General features: G+C 37.2%; 1 protein-coding gene across 1 annotated transcript in view; it reads right to left on the bottom strand.

The window, feature by feature from the left end:
* Positions 1–23058, bottom strand: part of FERMT1 (fermitin family member 1) — a 62745-nt gene that overhangs the window by 38790 nt on the left and 897 nt on the right. Inside the window, exons 2-6 of the mRNA XM_027840426.1 lie at positions 19105–19256; positions 8655–8888; positions 3509–3655; positions 2250–2463; positions 413–515 (exon numbers count right to left, since the gene is read on the bottom strand). Of these exons, the coding sequence (XP_027696227.1) occupies positions 413–515; positions 2250–2463; positions 3509–3655; positions 8655–8888; positions 19105–19255 (849 nt within the window). The 5' untranslated portion in view covers position 19256. The remainder of the gene's footprint in view (positions 1–412; positions 516–2249; positions 2464–3508; positions 3656–8654; positions 8889–19104; positions 19257–23058) is intronic.

The raw sequence follows: 23058 nt of genomic DNA, 5'->3' as shown, positions 1-23058 counted from the left end.
GCATGGTATTTATTAGAAGTATTCAAGGCTTTCTTTATTTTCAATAAATCTTTCACCTTTTACTAGAAGTAGAAAAGCACATCAAAGAATGGAGTGCTCAGCGTGGGCTAGACAAATCAGAGAGGGTGTCTTTGGAAGGAGTTGGACTTTAAAAGACCCATGGGATTTCAGTTAAAGGGAGGAGAGAAGAAACTGGAAGATGCATATGACATCTATTAAATTCTAGCTAAGAGCTGGTTATAATGGTCAAACAAAATACAATGCAGAAATGTAAAACACTAAACACATTTTATCATTCTAAAAATGATATCACTAAATAGATGTCAGACTATCAGTTTATTTTGACTATAACTTTTTTTCATGCTTGGAATTCATACTTTGATTTGAATGTGACCAAAAAATAGGATCTTACTTTGGGATTCAAGTCAAAGAATGTGTAGTATTTAAAGCGTAACAATAGTTTCTCATCTTCCTGAATGCCTTGTTCCATAAGAGAGCGGGATGAGTCTAGCCAACTGGAAAAAGAAAACAATTGAGTTACAAAGAAAATTAATTTCACGATATCATAAACAAAGCTAGAAAGGACCTTAGGAGGACATCTATCCCACATTCCTACCCCTTATTGTCCAGATAAGGATAATGAGGACCAGTAAGCGATTTGCCCAAGGAAACACTGGTAGTAGATGGCAGAGGCTACATTTGAACTCAAGTCCTTGGACTTCAAATCCAGTCCTCTTTCCACTGTACCATGGCTTCTTCTTACACTTAGATTCTTGAAATAAAGTCACTAGGCAAGAATGATTGAGCCAAACAAGTAACTGATGAGGAAGACTACTGAATAGTAATAGCTTACAGCTGTATAATGCTTTATAGTTTTCAAAAGATTTCTATATAAATTAGTTCACTGATCCTTACAAAGTTCCTGTGAGGTAGGCTGGGCAGAAATTTTCACCTCCATTTGATGGCTGATGAAACTGCAGTTTTGAGAGGTTAAATGAAAAATGACTTTCCAAGATCCTAGGTTAGTGAAATTGGGTCTAGAATATAGGACTCCACTTCTCCTATTCTGCTCACCTCACAAACTGTATCTTTTTTTGGGGGGGGGGGGGCTAGACAATGGGGTTAAGTGACTTGCCCAGGGTCACACAGCTAGTAAGTGTCAATTGTGTGAATCCAGATTTGAACTCAGGTCCTCCTGACTCCAGGGCCAGTGCTGTATCCACTGTGCCACCTAGCTGCTCCTGTATCTTATTTCTTAAAGCAAAAAATACAACCTAAAGTTTAAGACAAAGGATTATAGACTTCCAGAAATAGTGGAATGCTTATTCTATAATCAACAGAGGCAGGTAGGTGGTGTAGTAGATAAAGCACTGGGTTTTGAGTCTGGAAGAGCCGAGTTCAAAGCCTGCCTTGGACACTTACTAGTTATGTGACCCTGGGCAAATCACATAAGTGCTATCTGCCTCAGTTTCCTCATCTGTAAAATGGGGATAATGAAAGCATCTATCTCTCAGAGTTGTTGTGAGGATAAAATGAAATAATATTTGTAAAGTACTTTGTAAACTTAAAAGTGCTGTATGTGTTGTTATTATTATTATTACTATTAAATAGTATACTTAGATTCTTAAACATATTTGTGATCCCATTCATGTGTGTGACCCCTCCGATGATGGAACAGCCCATCCATGCCTGCTCATTCTGTACAACTCTTTTCCATGTTCCCCATAAGTTCACCACAGTGGGACCTCTCAATTCCTCACTTTTACTTGACATTTTGAGGATATGAGTGGAGCATCTAGGCTGTCTAGCTATCATTCCTTTCTCTGCCCATATTAGAAGCCCGTTTTTTGTTTTTTGTTAAGATATTTCCTTGGTGACATCCAGCTCTTCCAAGTTCCTTATCTCTTATCTGTTGCAGTTCACTCAATCCATTAAACAAACAAAAAAAAAATGTAAGAAAGCATCCATAAAGAAATGGCTTTGAAGATAGCCTTCAGGAACAATATGAGCTTAGAAATTCTGCATGGTTCTCCTTCTACTTCAACCACAGAGATACAGTAGGAAGCAATATACAAGCTGGGTATGTCAAATTCATTAAATTTTAAAATTTACTTAAATGTCCAAATCCCGACTTCTATTTCAAAATCAGTATGGATTTTTTTTAAAAGTACACAGCACCCCAACATAAGCATTTACATTATTATGCAAATACCAGCTCACAATGACGCAATGAGGCGAGGTATCCTTACCCTGCATTAAGTTTGGCTTTATCAACTAGAGACCTAGGCTGGAACATTTCAGCAAGTGTTTCTGGTGAGCGGCTGGGTTGGCTGAAAGCAAGGATGTTACAGCTTTGTTCTGTCAGAGGACTATCACTGAACCAAGTAATGGTTGAAGAAACAGGCGTTCCATTGACAGGATCATAAATAGGAGTCATTGTTTTACTGTATAAGCCAGGACTTACTGTAAGGCAAATAGAACTCAAAATGTAATATGGGACTTAGAGGTAACAACAATATACCTCATTAAAAACAATATCAAATCACTAATGCTACAGTTTGGAGGGAAGCTTGATCCATAGTGTTATTGTTGTTAAGAAACTCCCAATGAAAAAATTCTTTCTACTGTTTTGCAATTTGTAATCTGAGAGAAAGGCCAGGGGCACTGAGTAGTTTAAGGCCACACAGCCAATAGGCTTTAGACACTTAACTAGAAGCCAAATCTTCTTAATACCAACTCTCTATTGTACCAGAACAAGTTTCCTATTTTAAGCCATAAAAAATTCACACAATCTACTTTATGAATCATGGTCCCTAAGCACCTGTAGATAAAAAGCATTTATAGGATTTATGGATAGGTATAGCTACTTCTGAGATAGCTCCTGAAAGCGTTTGTGACCCAGTGGCTGAAATCGTCCCAAGTTAACTCATCCAGCTTTCAGAGCAAGGGGAATACTCCCTACCTACTAATTTAAAAAGGAGAATTTACAACGTCAGTAGGGACTTTCAAGTCTATCTTCCAGTTACAAACCATAACCATTCCAGATAAATTCTTTAAATTAAATACTCCCTTCCTGAAGATTAGTATGCAGCTTGTGTTAATAACTCACCTGGCTTTGGTTTGCATAGGGGAGCTACAGATTTCCTCCTCCCTTACTCCTAGGAGTAAATACTGCCCAAGTAGCTAGACCTGTATTGTAAGGGAAACAGAGGCTTGTTCATTTTATAATTATCAAACTCTTTGAAATTTTTGATTGGTGCCTCTCCAATTTATAGCTATGCCACTGGATTTGTAGATTGTTAGCAAAATAATAGTGCTTTCATAAGTTGTCAAGAATTCTTTAAAAGGAACTTAGAGAAAATTACAATAAGCTTATTTCAAAGATACTGGGATATTTCCTAATTAGAGCAATTTTTTTTAGTGTAGGAAAGAACAAGAATAAATTTTTTCTTGATTTTTAAGAAATGTTGTAAACATAAACACAGAGCTACTTTGTTTGTAGTCTTACCTGGAGAACCTGAAATGGTTACAGAGTTGTCTAAATTTAAAATGTCTTCAATTATAGGCTCTCTGTTACTCTTTTCTTTTTTCTTTTTCTTTTTAAAATAATCATCTGATGGTTTTAACAAAGAGAGCTCTTCTGATCTCCTAATATCTTAAAAACAAAGGAAAAAACATCAGTATCATTCAAGACTTTAAGCAATAATAAATGTAAAATTTTGTTCCTTCCATGTCTAGTACCACCCAACCTGACCAATATAATTATTCATAGAAGTTCCCTCTAAATATTCAATGTTCCAGCCAAACTGGACTCTATTATGTAACACATTCTGAATTTTCTTGTCACCATGTTTTTGTTTTTACTGTTTCTTACCTCCATGCTGCCCTAGTAACTTTTTAAAATTACCATCAAGCCCAATTCAAATGTCTACCTTTCCATGAAACCTCTTGACAGTGAGTATTTTCCCTCAACTTTACACATTGGCATTAATACTTCTCTAATGCACTTATTATGCATTATTTCATATTAGCTATTTGTATTCATTTCACCTTTTAACTAGACTATAATATGTATGAGGGCAGGGACATACCTTGTTTAATAATGGCAACAATCACAATAGCTCAAATTTCTATAGCCCTGTATATGCCTGAGCACCCAGTGCATACTCTGTTCTGCATAGAACAGACCTTTTAATAAAAGCTTACTGAGGGGGCAGCTAGGTGGTGCAGTGGATAGAGCACTGGCCCTGGAGTCAGGAGGACCTGAGTTCAAATCCAGCCTCAGATGCATAACACTCACTAGCTTTGTGACCCTAGGCAAGTCACTTAACCCCAAAAGCCTCACTCCAAAAAAAAAAAAAAAAAAAGCTTACTGAATCAAAGTCATTACTGCTCAGAAAGTTCTTAAGAAGTAAATGAAAAAAAAATTATTTTAGTGGGGAATAATGGAATAAAGATAAGTAAAGAGATTTGCATGAGGTTACCCTATACTGTGAAATGAATCAGAGTGAAGATAAGGTAATTATCTACTCAACAAACATGGTTAACTGAACTGCATAACTGAAAGCACAAATAATTGGATTGAATACCAAATCTCTATTGTTAGTTTTTTAAAGAAATGGCCAAGAAAATCATGACCCAGAAATAGACACGAAGCCTTTTGATTTGCTCTAAAAATCTAGAATGTATTCACTCCTCAATTAAGTAAAGGCAGCATTCTATCTCATATGAACATACATTCCACCTCCCACCAGCAACAACAACAAAAACTCATAAGGCTTAGTGGGGTCCCTTGAGAGATCACTCAGTCTGTCCTTTTTCTTTTAATCAGGGATGTGCTTAAAACATTCACATGCTACCTTTTAAGGCTAGTTCCTCAGTGGGTATTGCTGATCTTCATCTCTTATAATGAACAAGGAATTCAGAATTGTATGGACCTCTCTGCTACATTTTCTTATTCGCTATAACTTTAAAAAAATATTGATAATATGTATATTTTCTCAATTATAAGTAAAATCAATTAAACCAAACTTATCCTAATTCAACTGCATATTTATATTTATTTGGCATCAGTCATATATTAATGGGAAGACAGTTAAAGGCAATACTAAATTCAACCCTTAAGAACCATTACAAAGATGATTTTAGGAAAGAAGTTCAATTGATCTCATTGTTTACTGACCCTGTTATTTTCTTTCTTTCTGTAAGTCTTTTATTTATTTCTATATGTTGCAAAGAATTTTGTAGAACTTCAGTTCTTTATTATTGAAATGAATGGTATAAACTGGTAGATTTTTTCTTTGGGGGTTCACATATGTAGTTCTCCCACACTCTTCGTAAACTACAAAATATGAAGATGTCTACTGGGGAGGATTCCCCATGTTTCGTGGATCCCTTTGTAATGAAAGAGCATCTGTGTAAAATTCACACCTCTCAGGGAACCTGTGGTTTTGCCTTCTTTAAATTGTATCCTTTGCACTGAGAAAAGTACCTGGCACATAATAAGTGTTTAATAAATGATTATTGACTCTAGTCAGTCAACAAGTCAGATATATGAACTTGTAATTTAAAATTTGTCTATCTCAAAGCCCCTTGGGATGATTTAATAAAAATTCTGCAAATGATTTCTGTAGATAGAGCTATTTAATGGGGCCAAGTGTTGATGAAGCAATTGTGATATTACAACACATCAACACAATAAAAACATATCTACCATATCAATAGTGATGAGTGATTATATAGAATATAATTGCATTAAAGGTGATGGCGATGTTAATATGGCCTAGGGAGAAGTTTTTTTTTTTTTTTCCATGATGGATGTCTCATGCCTTTGTCTTTTTAGATTTGGAAATCTGGCGTTAGATAGATACAAAGCTTCATGGTAATTAATTCTAATTTCTTTTCAGTCTAGTCCCATTTATTCTGAGCACAAAACATCACCTGGCTGGTATATTTTAATGTAATTGACAATCTCTAATAAAAGTGTACTTAATACTAAAATAACAATTCAATTAAAAAGCCACTTATTATTAAAAGCTACCAAACATAAGGTATTGTGCTAGGTACTGGGGAAAGAAATACAAACAAAAGACAGTTCCAGCTCTTAAGAAGTATACAGTCTAGTAGGGGAGGTACATAACACAAATTAGTATGACACAAGGAAGAATATGATAGGAGTTCAGGTGAGTCAGTCAGCTATGAGAAAACTGAGAAGAGAAAGAACGTTTTAATTGAAGTGTATATGGGAAAGCTTTTTTAATAGGGTGTCATTTATGTTGAGCTTTGAAGGAAAAAACTTCAACAGGAAGAGATCTGTAGGGGAGATGGAGTGTTATGTCCAGGGAACAGTGAGAAGGACAATGTTACCATATCAAACAACAGGTGGAGGGGAATAAACCATAAGAAGACTGGAAAGATAGGAAGGGGCCAGATTGTAAATGACTTTAAGTAATAAACAGAAAACTTTTATTTGATCCAAGAAGTAATAGGGAGCTATTAGAATTTATTGAATGGTGTGGGGGAATATAGTTGGAAAATAACTTTAACAACTAGGAGGCCAATGGATTAAGGAGGACAAAGACCCAAAGCTAGTAAACCAATGAGAAGGCTACTTCAGTAGTCCAGGCATGAGGGGATAAGGACTTGTACCAGGGTGGCAACTATGTGAGAAAAGGGGCCATGGATGAAAGATGTTTTGAAGGTAGAAACATGAAGACTTGGCAATATATTGGACATGCTAGGTGAATGTGAAGATGATTTTGCCTTAACAATAACAGGAAAGTTCAGAAGATGGTAGAGTTTGTAAGGAAACATAGGTTCCATTGTGGATATGTTGAGACTGAGATGCCAATGGGACATCTAGTTCCTGATAATCAAAAGGTAATTAGTGATATGAGACCAGAGCTCAGAAGAGAAGTTGGGGCTGGATTTAGAGAGCTGGAAATCATCTGTATAGAGATAATTATTGAATCCATAGGTGCTGATAAGATTTCCAAGAAAAATAGTATAGAGCTGTTGACAAACTACTGGCTAAGGGCCAAAAAAGGCTCATCACAAGTTTTAATACAGTCTTGTGAGCGAAGAATGGTTTTTACACTTTCAAATAGCATGAAACTTTACTCAAAAATGTAAAAAACCATTCTTAGCTGAGGCTGTACAAAAAAAGGTAGTGGATTTGACCCACAGGACACAGTTTGCTGATCCCTGGTACAGAGGGATAAGAGAAAAGAATTGGAAACAGAGCCATGGGGAACATCCACAGTTATTGGGCATGAACCTGGTGGAAGATCTAGCAAAGTAGACGGAGGAGTGGTCAGTCAGACAGGAGGAGGAGGAGAGGGCAGTGTTGCAAAAACCTAGAGAGGAGAAAATATCCGGGGGAAAGGGGTTATAGATGGTGTCAAAGACTACAGAGAGTTGAAGAAGGATGAAGACTGAGAAAAAGCCATTAGATTTGGCAATTAAGATATCTTTGGAGAGTAGAGTTTCATGTGAATGATGAGGTCAAAGGGTTTTAGAATAGAGTGAGAGGAGAGCAACTGGAGATCCTAATTGTAGATGTGTTTCTCAAAGAGTTTTGCCACAAAGGAGAGGAGACTTATAGGAAGACACATAGTGGGGATGGTTAGATAAAATGAGAGTTTAAGGATGGGGGTGAAATGTGCATTGTGAAGGCACCAGGGAAGCAGAATGAAGATCACCAAGGGAGTAGAGGGTTTAGGAGAGAACCTTAGAAAATACTCATGTTTAAGGTATAAGAGGATAAGGAGTCATCGAAGAAATAAGAAAAGGAACAGAGTAGTTGGAGGTGAACTTTAAGAATCCTTTAGTAAAGATAGAAGAGTAGAAGGTAACCAGGAGAAGATGTCTAAAGCATCAAATGCCAAAGGCAAGAAGAAAAGAAAAAAAAAGCCATTAGGTTTGGTGATAAGAATATAATTAATGTTCTTGGTGAGAGTTGTTTCAATAAAGCAGTGAGGACAGAAATTGGAAAGTGATAGAAGAGCGAGTAGCTAGCAAGGGAGTAGAGGCAATGAGTCGGGAGTATTCTTTCTAGGTGTTTGGCAATGAAGTGGAAGAGGAAAATAGGATGATAGATTGAGACAACAAAAGAATCAGAAGTCTTTTTAAGCATGCAGAGAAGAACTAGTAGAGAGGGAGAAAGTTGAAAGTCAGAGAAGAGACTCAAAAAAGGTAGATACCTCTATCCTACTGGTGCCTGCATTCTCCTCAGGTTGTTTGTGAAAAGTATAGGGCAGCGGAAAATGCTATTCACATCCAGAAAAACAGCTATGGAGTCTGAATGCAGATCGAGGCATACTGTTTGCTTTCTCTCTCTTTTTTAAAATTTCTTCTTTCTTCTGGTTCCTCCCATTGGTTCTACTTCCTCTTTACAAAATGACTAATGTGAAAATATGCTTAATATGAATGTATATGTAGAGCCTATATCAGATTGCATGCCATCTTGGGGTGAGGGAGAAAATTTGGAACTCAAAATCTTATGGAAATAAATGTTGAAAACTAAAAATAAATTAATTAACATTTAAAAAGAAATTAATTTAATAAAACAGAAACATATAGAGAAGATATTCTATTCTTGTCCTCTTTCAGTAAGAGATTTTTCAAAGGGTTAGATTCACTCCAAATGTACTTACTAAGAGTTTTGCAGATATCACTAACAGCTTTAAAGACAACAGATGAAAAGCTGACTCTTAGTCTCACAGTTTTCATGTTTGGCAAACGAAGGCGTAACATTTTATGCTGAGGTGTGAAAAGCAGCCTTGCATCTGCCTGTATACCACATTTATCCAGAGTCCAGTGTGTTTTTAAAAGCCAGCAATGTTTTTGTTCCCACCAAAGAGCAAAATCTGACCAATCTCGAGCTATATCTGCAAGAACAGAAACATGATGAACAAAATGGCAGGTAATTAAAGAACATGGAGTAGGGTAATTTCAAAATAAATTTTATTACATGAGAAAATCAACCAGAATAGCAAACTTTGAGTTACATATATTATTTTGTCACAAAAATTACAATAAGACTGATGCTTTCATCTGCTTTTCCAGTAGAAATGATGAATTTGTTCTAAACTATTCATATCCACTTGCTCACCAGGCCCTAGCCTAATGATACACATGACATAGCATAACCATCATAGATTTCATTGTGAAAAGGACTTTAGAGAGGTTATCAAGTAGAACCCTTTTATTTTACAGTTGAGGAAACTGAGGCCTAAAGTTGATGACTTGCTGAAGATCACTGCTGTTATTCTATATGAAGGCAATAATCAAAGCTGGAATATGCATTTTATGAAATGGTTAGCTACAATCAAGATTGCAAGGCAACCTTACTTGGAAAATTATTGAAAATAACTAGCCTACAGAGGTTTCAAAGACCCATGACTTTGGCCTCATTAGCATTGTTTTCCAACCAATTTATCTGATGAGTTACTGATTAAAACAAAAATTCACATGTGCAGACATTTTGACAAAAGTAGGAATTTCTGTAAGAAATTCAAAATGGTACTTCAGTCAGAGGTACAGAGATAATTATGGCATTTATGAGTGATAGAAACTGAAACACCATCTATTTTAAGGCATTAACTACTTCTGCTGCAAAACAAACTTGAAAGAGGTATGTGAACAAAACAAGGTAAATTCACCTTGAAAACTCTTCCATGTGGAACTGCCCCTTACTTAAATGATTTAAGGACCTGTGCTACCAGTTATTGTGGGTATCTCCTTTACAGAATTGCTCTACACTTTAAGAGCCTCTGTGGCTGAAGCGTGCATTACTTTGTAAACAACCTAGTCATAAGGCTCCCTTGCATACGACTAAGATGATCCTTGGATGACTCACATAAGTCGCTAGGCCCAAACTCAATTTTTCAGCTTGACAGAACTTTCCAGACTTTGTGTTCCCCCATCAGCTCCTTCAAGGACCCTACTTCCACACCACTAAAAGGAATTACAGTAGGAATGCTCTTTATTCTTTAGATAATAGTTTGGTTTTTCCCCCCAGCTCATCATGAATGGAGCATAATGTCATTGTTTGATATCTTCCATTTTTCAGCTCAAAAGAATGAAACAAATGGGGACAAATATGGTTCCAGGGCCTTGTTATTTGTAACCATTCTTGGTATGTAGGTGAGGCAGACAAAGAAGTTGCTCTTTCCTTAAACCTGATTTTTCTTCTACCTCTGTTACTAGTGGAGAGAATACTGACATAAGAGTTGAGAATACCAAGATTCACTTTTTTTAAGAGGCAATTGGGGTTAAGTGACTTGCTCAGGGTCATATAGCTAGCAAGTGTCTGAGGACAGATTTGAACTCAGGTCTTCCTGACTCCAAGACTGGTGCTCTATCCACTGCACCACCTGGCTTCCTCCCTCCTCCCCCGCCCTGGCAAGATTAACTCTTAGTTTTTTGTTTTTTTGTTCTTTTAACTAACTAGCCTGTCCTTAGTTTATCTCTCTGCCAATTAGGAAAAATGATAGCTATTGAATCACAGAGTTGCTGAGAATCTAAAAGGACATAAAGATGATGCTGTTTTGAAAAAAGGTAAAAGCAAAAAATATTTTTTATTTGTAGATGACATGATGGAGTAGACTTAGAACTCCCACCCCTCCCTTTCCCACCTTCAACATGATGCTGGTTTAGCAACTTCTGTGATGGAGCAATATTAGGAATATACTGGCCTTTGCTGAGGTCTATAGTGAGGAGAGACTAAAATTGTCTTCCCTCCCCCACAGAATTATAACTGTCACAGGTAGGGTAGAATGGAAAAATTAACCAAAGAATGTTTTATGGTTTACTCTCATTATGCAAAACATAGAAAACTGAGATCTAGTCCCACAGTTGCAACAAGTTCGGATAGTTTTTCTTTAAATATTTACTTAGCAGCTTAACTTCTTGCAAACTGTTATCTTGAGAATTCTGATCTATGTCCCTGATGTTGCCTAAGGTATCAAACAGAGATGAGATTAAAGAGCAAGGTAGGATGGAAGCTAAGGGAATGAGGAAACAATACAAATCCTATGGATTTCTTCTTCCTTAATAGCTCCTGATGAGAAACTCCTTTATTTCCTTCTATAGGTTCAACAAGTTATGGCTTCTCTCCAACTCCCTTACAAAAAATTCTTACCAATAAAAAAAATTAACAGTGGTTGAACTTCATTTTCTGTATCCAACCACTTTGGAAAGGAAACACTTAGGTAAGAAACTTGCTCACAATGCCAAATCTCTCCTTACAGTTAACTGTCCTGGGGTGGTATAGTGGAACATGGCTCTAAGTTGGCCAATATTATTATTTCTCAGAAATGTACTCTGGCAATATTAGACACAAAATGCTGCTAATCATTCCTAACGAAAGTACAAATAAACAGCCAGTAAACCCAATGTTACACCATTTCAACTGCCCATAACAGCACAAACTATCTTATTTCAATTAAGAGTAACACCAATCTTTTGTCTTGAAACCCTAACGTCAATTTTGATTCTTCTCTTTTATTCCCTATCATCTATTCTTTGGAAATGGCTTTCCCACTTGCCCCTTCCTCTTCATTCATCCTGCCAACTCCATCAATTAAACCTTTATGGTCTTACTGCTGGATTACTGGAAAGAGCTACCTGTCCTCCTTGATTCTGGTCTCTCCTACCTCCTATCAATCCCACACATGATGACAATGATGTCAAACTGCTTTGCTCAGAAACCTACAAGACCTGTTCAATTAGGTATCACTCCTCTGCTGCAAATACTTATGTGACCTAACCTTGGGCAAGTCATTTAATCTCTGTTTACCTCAGTGTCTTCATTTGTAAAATGGGATGATAATAACACCTAGCATCCACCTCCCAGGGTTATGATGATAACATATATATAATATATATATATATAATATATATATGTATCTGTAAACTTTAAAGTGCCATATAAATGGCAGTTATTATTATAACTGCTGCTGTAGTAATCAAAATTGATAATGTCAGATGACCTACTTTCATTTTCAATGTGAAGAAGATTAAGGACACGCACAGCCACACCTCCTCTAACCCCCTCCAAATCTGGCTAATCTGATTGTATTTTAAATGTGAGAAAAGAATTCTAACTAACACAGTCTACTTTATGAGGAAATACACATTTATGGCTATAGTATTTTCTGAATTAGGCTTAAACTAGGGTAGTGGCTACATGAGAGAGGAGGAGACCTATTTGAGAGATGTTGTAAAGGTAATAACAACTAGATTTGGCAATGGAATGGAAATGTGGGGTGAGTTCGAGTGAAAATTCAAGGATGGCACTGAATGTGGGAACCAGTGTCAATTTTCCTTAACTCTCCCTCTTAGTATATGACCAGCCATAATCAAGTTGGAAGAAGTAGTCTGCTTGTAGGCACAAGCAGACTGCAGGTTCTAGGGTAGATAAAGATCAGCTTTGTTCACTGGATCAGATCTGCTCCCAAAAGCCTGGTTCTTACTAAACCTAGAGTGGTCTGCTGAGACTTGACCTGTCAGGGATAAAGGAGCAGCATATGTTTCAAACATTTATCACAGCAAAGAGTTCAATAAGCAGTTCTCCCTGGTGCTGCTCAAACTTGATTTTTGTTCGAGCCTGTTTTGATTCCTGCTTCCCTGAACAAGACCGTAACCAAAGTACTGTCTGTGAACATAACCCGTCTTGACTCTGGCCTGCCCCACGTAGCCTTGGGATAGGGTTTTAGCTAGTGACTTTGGTGCCCAGAGCAAAACATACTACGGGTCAAGTAACAAAAATCCCTCTAACTTTAAAAGAAAAACTCATTTGCGGAGAGGGCCAGAATCCTTGTGATTGGAGACACAAGGACATCTTAAAGGTTACTATTTGGAACCTATGACAGAGGGAGAAACTTGGTTATTCCTGTTAATTATCTTTGCTAACTAGGTGCTAAGCTAATTTGTCTTTATACTGCAGAAGGGACCAAAGTGCTATTGTTGCAGTCCTTGTTGCTGAGTCCATCAGTCTTGTTCAACTCTTCATGACCCTGTGAACCATAATGTCCATAGTTTTTTTGGCAAAGATATTTAAGTAGTTTGCCATTTCTCTCCCTAGTTGCTACTTCCTTCTTCAGTGCTATTTGCTATTGTTCAGTCATTTTTCAGTCGTGTCCGATTCTTTGTAACCCCATTTGGGGTTTTATAGGCAGATACTGGAGTGGTTTGCCATTGCCTTCTCCAGTTCTTTTACAGATGAGAAACTGAGCAAACGGGGTTAAATGACTGTGCCCATGGCCACACAGTTAGTAAGTGTCTGAGGCCAGATTTGAACTCATGAGAATGAGTCTTCCTGACTCTAGGCCCAGCACTTTGTTCACTGTGCCATCTAACTGCCTCCTATTGGCTATTAGCACCTTCTAAATTTTAGTGACTTCTGGTAAAGTAAGTCCTGGTTCTCCTATATTGTTTAGGGTTCTGCTGGCTGAAGCTGACCAGCAATCTAACCAGTCACCCCTGCTTCTGGCCAATTGCCATGAGCTAGGAATATACTTAACTAATGACTGAGGTCACTCTTGCCCCACCCAAGACAGAACAGATAGCTGGGGGTAGTTGGGGATATAATAATTATGTCTGAATTTTTCCTTTGACATGTCTCTCACATTCAGTCCTTCCTTTTCCATTCTCACTGCCAGCAAGTTAGTCTAAATTTTCATCACCTCATAATTAGATTATTGCATCAACAACCTCATACATAACTGATAACCCTGCTTCCAACCTCATCCCATTCTTCAATTGATAGAACCTCTGATTTTTTTGCCAGATTTTCATAAAAAATTCAACTGCTTAAGAAGCTCTTGAGCTTATGGGATAAAACGTATGCACTTTAAGCCTGCCCATAATTTGTCTCCTCCCTACATATTAACATTTCTCTCTCTCTACTCCACAACATGAATCTTAAAACTTCAATCTATTGAAGTTTAAGAGGAACAGTCCCTGAACAGGCCATCATGACTCCTGACCGTGTTCCTACTGATTCCCCTCACCTAGAACGACCTCGTAGATGCTCTGTGCCTTCCCAAACCCTACCTTTCCTGAGTCCTTCCTGGATCACTCTAACACATACTGATTTCTCCTTCTCCAAAATCTCACAGCACATGTTGTTTCCATCCTGCCCCCTCAAGCTGGCTTTAAATCACAGCTTCCTTGTATTGTTACTTATCTGTTTAACAGATGTCATGTTCCCAACTGAATTGTAAACTTTTAGAGATCAGTCACCATGTGTTATGCTTTTTTTTTTTTGTATTCCCCCTCCAGTGCTGGAGTTAGCACTAGATACATACAAAGAAAAAAGAGGCCATCCATTGTCAGCTCCCTTTTCTCAAATCTACATCTTAAATCTCTTTAAAATCCCCCGTTCTCCTTTCATTTGCTTTAGCCTCAGGAGAAGAGGTGGCTCTTCTCCTGCCAATGCCAACCCCTCTACTTCTGCCTTTGATCTCATCCCCCTTCCAGATTTTCCCTTTTGATGATCTCTTCTTATTCTAGGACAGCTACGTGGTGCAGTGGATAGAGTGCCCCACCTAGAGTCAGGAAGCCTTATCTTTATGAGTTCAAATTTGGCACCAGACACTTACTAGCTGTGTGACCCTGGGCAAGTCACTTAACCCAGTTTTCCTCAGTTTTGGTATCTGTCAAATGATCTAGAGAAGGAAATGGCAAACCACTCCAGTGTCTTTGCCAAGAAAACTCCTAATGGGAATATGAAGAGTCAGACAAGACTGAAATGACTGAACAATATATAAATAACTTTATATACAAAAATTTATATAACCCACTGAACAAATCTTTATTCTTAAGTCTCACCATGGGCTTTCCTGTGTCTACAAAAACATTCAAATCTTCCCCATCCTTAAATCTTCACTTGACTCTTACTATTCCCTCAAACTATCATCCTATTTCTCTCCATTTCCTCACTCCTTAGCCTCTTGACATCTGTCTTCTGATCTCACTACTAATCTGAAATGGCTCTCTCCAAGGTTACTGATGATTGACAAATTAATTGGCTTTTTCTCAGTCCTCATCATTCTTGACCTCCTTTCAGCACCTGCCATTGTTTTTTTAACCTTACTCTCCCTGTACACTCTCTCTTCCTCCCTGACTGCCCCTTCTCAGTCACCTTTGCTGGATCATCATATAAGTGTCACTCACCATGTGTGGATGTACTACTGGGTTCTGTCTTGGACCCCCTTCTCTTCTCTTTCTACACTCTTGATGATTTCATCAGTTTCTATTGGTTCAGTAATCATCTCAATGTAGATGACTCCTGAATTTACACATTCATCCCTGGCCTTTGTCTTGAGCTCCATTTCTGTACTATTATTAAATGCGGGCTGACATTTTCTCCTCAATGTCCCATAGGCATTTAAAATTCAACATGTCCAAAATAGAACACTTTTTGCTTCTAAACCTGCCACTCTTCCTAACCTTCTTCTTTCTGTTGAGTGTTCCAGAATCTTTTCAGTCACCTTAATTCACATCCTTTACTCTACATACCCAAATAGTTGCCAAGTTTTGCTGATTCTCTCGACAAAATCTCTTATATCAAATTATCTTTTCCCCACAATCAACTTGGTTTGAGCCCTCATCATCTTTTTCCCAAATTATTCTAGTAACTTGTTAACTGATCTCCCTTATTCCACTCTCCCAGCTCTAATCTATCTTCCACACAGCTGTCATACTGGTATTCCTAAAGCACAGATTTGACCCCCCCCACTCAGGAAGCTTCCTACTCTCTCTAGGACAAAATACAAACTCTTGTTTGGCATTTAAAGCCTTTCACAACTAAGGGTTGTAGTAACTAGATTTTTTTTCTTTCTTTTTTTTTTTCCCCCTCGAGGCAATTGGGGTTAAGTTACTTGCCCTGGGTTACAAAGCTAGGAAGTGTATGAGGGCTGATTTGAACTCAGGTCCTCTTGACTCTAGGGCTGGTACTCTACCCACTACACCACCCAGTTGCCCAACTAGAAAATGGGCTATAAGTGGAGATGATTAAGCTAAGTCAGATAAAAAAGACAGTGGGTCTAATCCAAGAGAAATAGAAAAAGGATCTGCAAGAGAAGAGAAAAAATATGCCCAAATATCATATGACCAGTTAGAACAAGTAGGTCCTAGTTGTGTAGCTTTTTAGTAAGTAGAACATCATTATTTCTTTGTGAATAATCTTGGACTTTGTCTTGAAAAGTGACTCATTATGCTAGTTTAAAAATTTTGTTGCTATACTTTGCTTTTACATCATTTTCATTTCCAAATACTTCCTCCTCCACTCCCTTCCCCAGAGAGCTATGCTCTGTAACAGAGAATCTGAAAAGGGGAAAAATCAGTTTAGCAAAACTAACAAATCAACCATGTCTTACAGTATATTCAATTTAATGCATTTTTTAAAAAATCTCCAATCTGATATATTCCTTCTTAACCTGGAATCAAAAGCTCTCTACTTACACTATACTTCTTTCTGTCCTGCCTTTGTTGATACCATCTTACTGTTCTGTATATCTGCAAAGACTTACTTTATTCCCTGCTCTATATCTTGATATCTTAACTCTCCAGGTCCAGCTCAACTACCACATCCTTTAAGAAACCCTTCGTGGTCACACTCCTCCTGGCTGGAAATAACTTTTCCTTTCCCTGACTTTCCACAGTGTTTTGTTAAGAGGACTCATTCTATAATATTCTTTGTGATGCTCCTGTTTTATTATGATGCAGAGCTGTTTATATTTGTGTCTTCTTGCTAGACTGTAAAGTCCATGAAGACTGGGACCCTGTCTTAATAATAATAATATTTATATTTTCCCCAGTATCTAGCACAGTGTTTTATACAAAGTAGGTGCTTAATAAATGAATTATGGTTTTGGAACACAGTAATTCCTCTTGCACCTTCTCTAAATTCAACTAATTCTTTTGAAACAGAAGAGTTTATCCAAAAAACAGGAAGCATAAGACAATTTTCAGTTTGCTTTTCAGAGCCTTATGGAGGAGCAGTTAGGTGGTGCAGTGGACAGAGCTCTGGCCTTTGAGTCAGGAGGACCTGAGTTCAAATCTGGCCTCAGACACTTGACACTTACTAGCTGTGTGACCCTGGGCAAGTCACTTAACCCTGATTGCCTCACCAAAAAACAATAAATAAATAAATAAAAATAAAACCTTATGGATAGTTGTGAATATGGATTAAATCAAAATGGTCCTAGCTCTCTATAATGGGTGGCAAGGGGGAATACTGAAAGTACTCAATAGTATCATTTAAAACTGAGTCTTAAGATTTCATTAAGACTTTCTGAATCTACTCACTGAATTGAAGAAATCACAGTGAAAAAGCATAGTTGTTCAGCAAGTTGATTCTAAATCTATGATTTCAAACCCAAATTAGTATTATAGTCATCTAGGCCAGGGGTCAGCAAACTAATTATTTATGAGTACAGTCAGTAGGGCTAAACATACTCCTGATTAGATTGTGAGCTCCTTGAACGCAGGGACTGTCTTTTGCCTCTTTTTATATCCCCGTCACTTAACACAATGCCTGGAGCATAACAGGCACTTAATAAATGTTCATTGGTTGACTGACTTGTCTGTTGGTGCCACTGGGAGAATAAAGGCACAGGCAAAGAGATGAAAAAGGGAGGTGAATATGGCAGAGAATGCAGTCAGGGCAACCAACAATGCTGAGGATGCTACTTAACGTACTCAATACCAGAAACTAAACAACATGGACTGAGGTTTGGAGACCATCCAATTGTCTTTATCTAAATCCACTACATAGGTTGCAATAGTATCAGCCTTATTATTTCTAAAAGCAAAAGCAGATATAAAGCTATTATTATAGTATCAGTTTTAACTTTCTGTAAATCTGCAACTTCTCATTTGGACAACTTGCCAACTTTATAAATGAGTAAGCCAACATTTTTCTCTCTAACATATTTTCTTAAAAGACCTTTGTAATTAAATGATCAGATTCTCCATGAAATCTAGAATGCTTGCATTTGAATCAAAGCAAAGGAATTTGCTTTAATGTTGGTTTATAATGAACTGTCCTGAAACTATTTTAAAGGACATGCACTGTTGCTAATTTAGAACATTCTCAGAAAGGGACTAAAATCCTTTATTTTGCTTTTATAACTGGTTTGTTAACCAGAGATTAAACTAAACGAGCATTGCCCACCACTATGTTGCACTATAAGCTATTATTTATAAGTTTAGTTTCTATTTCTTTGGGCTGCATTTCCTGTATGACCATTTAAAAAAATACTAGAATTACGTGGCAGATATCACAGGGTAGAGCACACTTCTTTGCTTAGTGTTTAGATTTTCTGGCTTCATTACATTCCCAAATCTCTGCATTTTGGCTTGCTTGCAAAATTCATGATGAAATCACTGGCAGTAGAAACAATATGTTTGCTCCTCTCCCACATACCTGTGGCCCAATTTTGCATGTGAGCAATTCCTATTAAACTTCAACAGGCACAGACGGGTGATTTGGGGCACTGTTGATTACATAAGTAGCCGAGGCAGCCCAGAGATGATATTCTACTTGAACAGAAATCTTTCTGAGTGTTGGCAAAACTACAGGTCACCATGAATCAAATCAGACAACACCTGGTTATCAGACCTTATCACTGTATGACTAATACAAGTGATATTACTAACACTGTCTAGAGCTAACTAGTTTAAGAGAAATATACTATTTGGAGACCCTATACAGACTGTGATTTTACAGGTTTAAGGGCATAGCTGGGTTACAAATATTTGTTACTAACTGATCTGTACCATCAGTGAGTACCCACATTGATGAAATAACCCATCTGTTAAAATATTGAGTATAGGGTGATGAATACAATATAGCCTATTCATTTTTCTGGTTATATACACACATATACATACACACATACACACACACACACATACATACATATACACATACACACACATATATGTGTGTGTATATGTATGCATATTAGAAATAAAATCACATGATCGAATAAGAAATGAAAAGCACACTTTATTCACCAAGACCTCTAATGTGTGCATTTGGACAAAGAGAGAAAACTTTAGAAATTTTGGAAAACATTAAAATTAACTTACTGATTTGTTCTACAAGCTTGAGCATGACTCCCCCAATATGTAAGTCTCCAGATACTCTAAGTGTAAATTCTTTTTGTTCTTCTTCATACTGGTGATCAACACGGACAATAAGCTCCCAGGAGGTGGTTCCATAGTCACTGGAAGAAAACATCCTGGCAAACAAAAATTAAAAATCAAGATAATATATTTTTAAAAGTGGAAGTAAGAGAATTTAGCCTATTTGCTATGATCAAAGTCAATTTTTTAAATTCACCCCTCTAAGCTTATTAATCCCTCATCAAACTTTCCAATGCTCCCAATTCCTCAGAATATTCACTTTGGAATCTCATCACATCTTTCACTATTCTTCCCTCCTCCCCTTCCAAATAAGTGCTGGCTATCTCATCTGCATTCATTTCTGACATACCTCTATACTTCCTCCTATCATTCCCAACTCTAGTATCTAGTATCTAGTATCATGTATTTAGCACACATAGTCAAATACTATTTTGCTAGCTGTTTCAGGTGTATCTTGACCACGATCTGCCAGTCCTCATTGTGAAGCACCTTGAGAGCAGGGATCATGTGTTAGGCCTGGCTTAATCAATACTTATTAGTTGGCTAGTTTATCTCTAGAAAGAGATGTCTAAACTAATTTGGCGGGCACCGGGGAGGTTAGCTCTAGTGTGGACAGCTCATTACTGGTCTGAAGGATCCCACATTATCACGAAGCTAGGTTTCCATGTGGCATGGCCCACAGAATTATAGATCAATTTTCCTGTCTTTTTTTTACTCCCTCTACTCTAAATATCTGTTGCTAGGCTAAAACTGGATGTGAGGTAAGTAATCTCTAATTTTTAAAATCCATTTTTGTCCTACAGCTCATTTTAGACTTGGAGACAGCCTTCTTCTCTTCCCACCCTCCCACCTAGCCTTCGAATGAAGCTCACCTTCCATTTACTCTCTATTTATGTTGTATGTATATAATTGACTGCATGTCGTATAGACTATGTGCTTCTTGACCACAGCCAATGTGTTTTTTTTTTCTTTCTTTTTATCTCTATTGCTTAGCACAGTGTCTGGTTCATAGTAAGCACTTAATAAATATTTGTTGACAAGTAACCATCCTTGTATGTAGTCACTTAGATTGTATGTTGTCTTTTTAATACTGGACTGTGGGGCGGCTAGATGGCGCAGTGGATAGAGCACCCGCCCTGAAGTCAGGAGGCCCTGAGTCCAAATCTGGCCTCAGACCAAACACTTGACACTTACTAGCTGTGTGACCCTGGGCAAGTCACTTAACCCCAATTGCCTAAACAAACAAACAAACAAACAAACAAACAAAACAAACAATATCGGACTGTAAGTCTCTCTTTCTCCTCTCCATGGATAGCCATCTTTTGTCTGGCTATAGTTTAATACTAATACCTGAGTAGGCTCATACAGTACTAATAGCCTCATAGGTACTCAAAAGAATAAACAAATAAAATAATAAATGATCTTATAAAGTCAAAGAACAGACTTGAATAAGTTATGAATGGAATAGCTGGCTCTGTACATACATATAAACTATACAAAGCTGACCTTATATAGGTACACATACCTTAAAAAAATTATCTCTTCAGAAAAGAACATTAACTTGACATTAACATAACTGATTTTTGAAAATGAGAACATTCTTTTAAAAAAATTTCCATGTCACTAGTTTTTTCCTGGGTTTGTGATGGCACCTTTAAAAATTCAACAAACATAATATAAGAGAACCAAAGTCACTTCTAGTCTGTTATTGTTATAATAGCATGCAAACATTAATGATAAGACACTTGATACTTTATATTTTGAGCCTTATGGGTACTATTTTATGTCTTATTAAAAAATTAGGGCACTTAAGTCATGAGCAACTTACCCAGCAAAATTATGTTTTTTTGGAGAACTATTCTTATGAGTTGTTAAGTGAGGTGAATGGAGCATTAGCTCTATAATATGTGAAGAGGGGTAAGTAGAAAAACTATATATTTTTTTCTTCATCAAGGAAGCTGTACTATAAGCATTTATGCTATTTAAAATCAATTGTTTCAAAATAATATGAGAAATTTTGAGAAGAGGAATTACTTCTAGATCAGCATATAGGGTAGATTATATTAATTCATCATGAATTCCTTTACTTTCAGGTCTCATGGTCAGAAGAATCCATACACACTCCTTTTCTACTAAAAAAGCTTCTAATGGTATTAAGGCACCTATTCATGTGCCAGGCACTGTTACAAGCACTGGGGATACAAACAGAGGCAAAAGACAACCCCTGACCTCCCAGAGCTTACAGTCTAGATACTTAAAGTAGTATTTAAATACATTTGATTTTTAAACCCTAAGCATATAATGATATTTCAATGAATATGGCATTTTCCACAAGCCTTTCCCCACATGAATTAGAAGTGCATTCAGAACAACAAAAGTGCTTCAGTTCAATATGAATTTATTAAGCACCTTCTGTGAGCAAGGCCTAGAGGATAGAAGAACAAAACCAGACAGTTCCAGTCCTCTACTCAGAGATAAAGTATGTAGTCTGATTAATAAATACAAAGTATAGACAAAGTAATAGCAAGTATTACCAGGTGATTTCAAGGGAGGCCCTAACAACTAGATTTGGAGGGTGGGGGCAGGAAGGGAGGGTGGAATTCAAAAGGCCTCTTGAAGGCAGTAGTCTCCGAGCTGTGCTTTGAAGAAACTAAGGATTCAGTAAGGAAAGGAGACTTTTCCCCCCCTGCTTTAAGGACATGTAGTTCCCTCCCCCCCCACAAAAAAAAATACACCTCAAAGTACACAATGAAAAATCATGACTAGCACTCTGTTCTCCTTTAGAATCACTACCTTAATCCTACCATGAAATCTTGATGACAAAAAAAACCAAAAACAAGCAGTAGTCATGCTGGTTCACAAATGCAAATATGCACAAAGGAAATTATAATGAAGCTCACCTATTTGCAGCAGACTTGAAAAAATATTTGTTAGAATCTAAGTAGTTTGTGTAAGTCCTTAAGTGAAGACTCAGCATCTCAGAGAAAACCCTAATAGGTAACAGATATATTTATATACATACACATAAATGAATATACAACTTACTTATTACATTGAATGGCGTGGATTGAACATAATTTTGTTGATGAAGGAAAATCTCATAGAAAAGATCTTCCACCCCAGGCCTGACTTTGCCAGGACTGATTAAATCTTTACATGGTAGAAGTCTTCAATATGCTAAACATCAAGCTAACAAATAGTGCTTGCCACACAATTACTAATTTATTTATTTTTTTGGTCAACATAAACGCTCCTCCTATGCAATCTGGAATGTTATTTCTCTAAGTAGGGCATTTAAAGAAACAAATAAAATTCTGCAAAGTGGTTTGGTGACATTTTAATTTGTCCCAAGGGAGACAAGACCTAACTTACCCCTATGACCTTCTTTTTCCAGTCTAGGGGATCAAATCATGTTTGATTTATGCACGGCATGATTATTTATTGAAACAAAATTTCAATCTAAAATGAGAAAATCTGGTTCCCCCACATTCCTTTTCTAGCCTTTCCTCTCAAGCCTTCATTTTTGAGTGAACTTTGAACATAATTTCTTCTGTGCAAGTTGTTACTTGTTATGGCAAACAACTTTGAAATTACTGACCCAAGGACTGTTGGGACTGAAAATAAACAAAAATAGGAGACTGTGGCATATGGGAAAAGTGCTGCTTCTGGAATCAGAGGATCTGGGTTCAAATGTCGACTCTTCTGGCTACCTGTATGACCACGGTAAAGTCATGTACCTTTTTCAGTGTCTCCCTTTCCTCATCTACGAAAGAAGGGGACTAGTTCAAATCCCCTCTAAATATAGGTCTATGGCTGATACCCCCTATTCCTGTGTGTAGGTGCTTCTAAAAAGTAGTCCATCACCTTCCTCCACCTGTGTTCACTGGAAAGCGTGAG

Source organism: Vombatus ursinus, unplaced genomic scaffold (genome assembly GCF_900497805.2).
Source record: "Vombatus ursinus unplaced genomic scaffold, bare-nosed wombat genome assembly UNPS02014841.1, whole genome shotgun sequence".
Classification (NCBI taxonomy): Eukaryota; Metazoa; Chordata; class Mammalia; order Diprotodontia; family Vombatidae; genus Vombatus; species Vombatus ursinus.
Note: the sequence above shows the minus strand (reverse complement) of the source record. Positions and strands in the feature narration are given on the sequence as shown.